The sequence below is a fragment of the Sturnira hondurensis genome, unplaced genomic scaffold (assembly GCF_014824575.4).
Source record: "Sturnira hondurensis isolate 20B ecotype Veracruz unplaced genomic scaffold, ASM1482457v3 Scaffold0008380, whole genome shotgun sequence".
Classification (NCBI taxonomy): Eukaryota; Metazoa; Chordata; class Mammalia; order Chiroptera; family Phyllostomidae; genus Sturnira; species Sturnira hondurensis.
In genome coordinates this window covers 2,115,090-2,117,058 of record NW_028081011.1, presented here as the reverse complement: position 1 = coordinate 2,117,058, position 1,969 = coordinate 2,115,090, and the positions used below count along the sequence as shown (strand labels likewise).

The 1,969-nt window shown below is 59.6% G+C and overlaps 1 protein-coding gene across 1 annotated transcript; it reads right to left on the bottom strand.

Moving 5' to 3' along the window:
- Positions 1–299: 299 nt before the first annotated feature.
- Positions 300–1,696, bottom strand: HSPB1 (heat shock protein family B (small) member 1). Its single transcript, XM_037054803.1, has 3 exons — positions 1,203–1,696; positions 685–748; positions 300–591 (listed from the first exon to the last, which is right to left on the bottom strand). Exons 1-3 carry the CDS (start codon positions 1,567–1,569, stop codon positions 402–404), a joined length of 621 nt encoding a protein of 206 aa, XP_036910698.1. The 5' UTR covers positions 1,570–1,696; the 3' UTR covers positions 300–401.
- Between the last annotated feature and the right edge of the window lie 273 nt (positions 1,697–1,969).

Sequence of the window (1,969 nt, the reverse complement as noted above, 5' to 3'; positions counted from 1 at the left end):
AATAGCTCCCAGAATTTCCCCTCCCTGAGCCCTGCTGTCCCCTTCCACCTGACCCCAGCCTAGGTGTCCCTGATTACTCAAGCCTGGGGGTTTAATTACTGGTTATAATCATTACTTCTCTCTTAATGTTGACAGTGGGCTGAAGAGCAAGGCTAAGCCCTGCAGTGGATACCACTGCACTCACAAGGCCCAGCAGGGGGTTTGGCACGCAGCAGGCCCTCAGCAAATTCAAGGAACCTGTGAGCCAGCAAATGGCACCAATCCCAGGCCTCCACAAACACCAGGATCTGAGACAGTAGTAGGCAGTTGCTTTGAACTTTATTTGAGAAAAGCAGAACATATATCAAAAGAGCATACAGACTGAGAGGGAGGGATGGCCACTGACTGCAGGCCTAAGGCCTTCACTTGGCTCCAGGCTGCTCAGACTTCCCAGCTTCTGGGCCCCCAAGCTGGGCGCGAGCCTCAAAGGTGACAGGAATGGTGATCTCTGCCGATTGGTTAGCTGGCTTGGGCATGGGGGCCTCCACAGTGAGCGTGCCCTCAGGGGACAGGGAGGAGGACACCAGGGTGGGGTCCACACCAGGAGGAAGCCTGGAAATGCAGAGGGAGAGAGGACAAGAGTCACACACAGTTAAGTCACTGCACCTTGCTCCCGTCCCCCCCACCATCTGGCCCAGGACTCACGTGTATTTTCGAGTGAAGCACCGGGAAATGTAGCCGTGCTCATCCTGTCGCTCTTCGTGCTTGCCTGGGAAAAGGAAAGTCGTCAGAGCGGGAGCGAGGGAAGCGAGGGGCCGCCTCTCAGGCCAGCCTACATACAAACACACCCCCACCTGGTGGCCTGGACTCATGGCGGACCCAGAGCTGGTGGAGAAATTTGGGGGCCCAAGACTGTCCCAGGCCCTCATAAGTTTCTGCAAAGTTTGGTTGCCTGGCGCACACGCCCCCTCCACGGCCCCCACGGCCCGTGATGGGGCAGGAACGGCTCTGGGGAACCTGATTATTGGGGCAGGCGGGTGGCTAGGAAGGCGATCTCCCCTGGAAGGGCGATTCTTCTCCTAACAGAACTATTTTTAAGGTCGAAAGTTCCCTTAGGAGCTCTCCGCACCCTCTATCCCGGAGAAAGGGGCACAGACCCGGGGCAGGGCCAGGCTTCCCACCCTGCCAGCTTCATCTCCGCGGGGTCGGGATGGGGGTCTTACCGGTGATCTCCACCACACCATCCTTGGTCTTGACCGTCAGCTCCTCAGGGGCGAAGTGGTTGACGTCCAGGGACACGCGCCAGCGGTCGGCCGTGTGCTGGATCTCCGAGATGCCGCTGCTGAGTTGCCTGTTGAGCGCTGGGCCGTAGACGGGCGCAGCCACTGCCCGGGAGCCCTCGCCGGCGGCGGTCAGCGGGCGCACGTAGCCCGGCCAGCCGCTGTGGCTGAACAGCTGCGACCATTCCTCCGGCAGCCGCGGCATTCCGAAGGCCTGGTCGAAGAGGCGGTTGTGAATCGGGTACCAGTCGCGGAAAGGGTCCCAGCTAGAGCTCCGCAGGAGCGAGAAGGGAACGCGACGCTCGGCCATCCTGACTCGGTTCGGCGCTTCTGGCTGAGGCTCCGAGAGTTAGGCTGGAGAATTGTTTGGCGCTGGCGCCAGCCGCGCTTTTAAAGGGCTTCAGCCGGATATTTTTAGCAGGCGGTGCTTCAGTTCTCTATTAACGGCAATGACTGGTTAGGCAGCTCCTCCCCCTGCATACCGGGGCGGGGGCGGGGCGAGGAAGGCTCTACCCACATCTGGAAACTTCTCTGGTTCGAAAAACACAAATGACTCAAGCACGGGTGCTGATGCAGTGCCCACTACTGGACACTTGCAGGTCTGGGCGCTAACACGCTGGACTGCTACCTGTGGACAGTCCCGTCCTTTTGTCCTGCTGGACAAAGCTGAGAGAGGTTGAGCTGCTTGTCCCAGACCACGCGACTAGAAA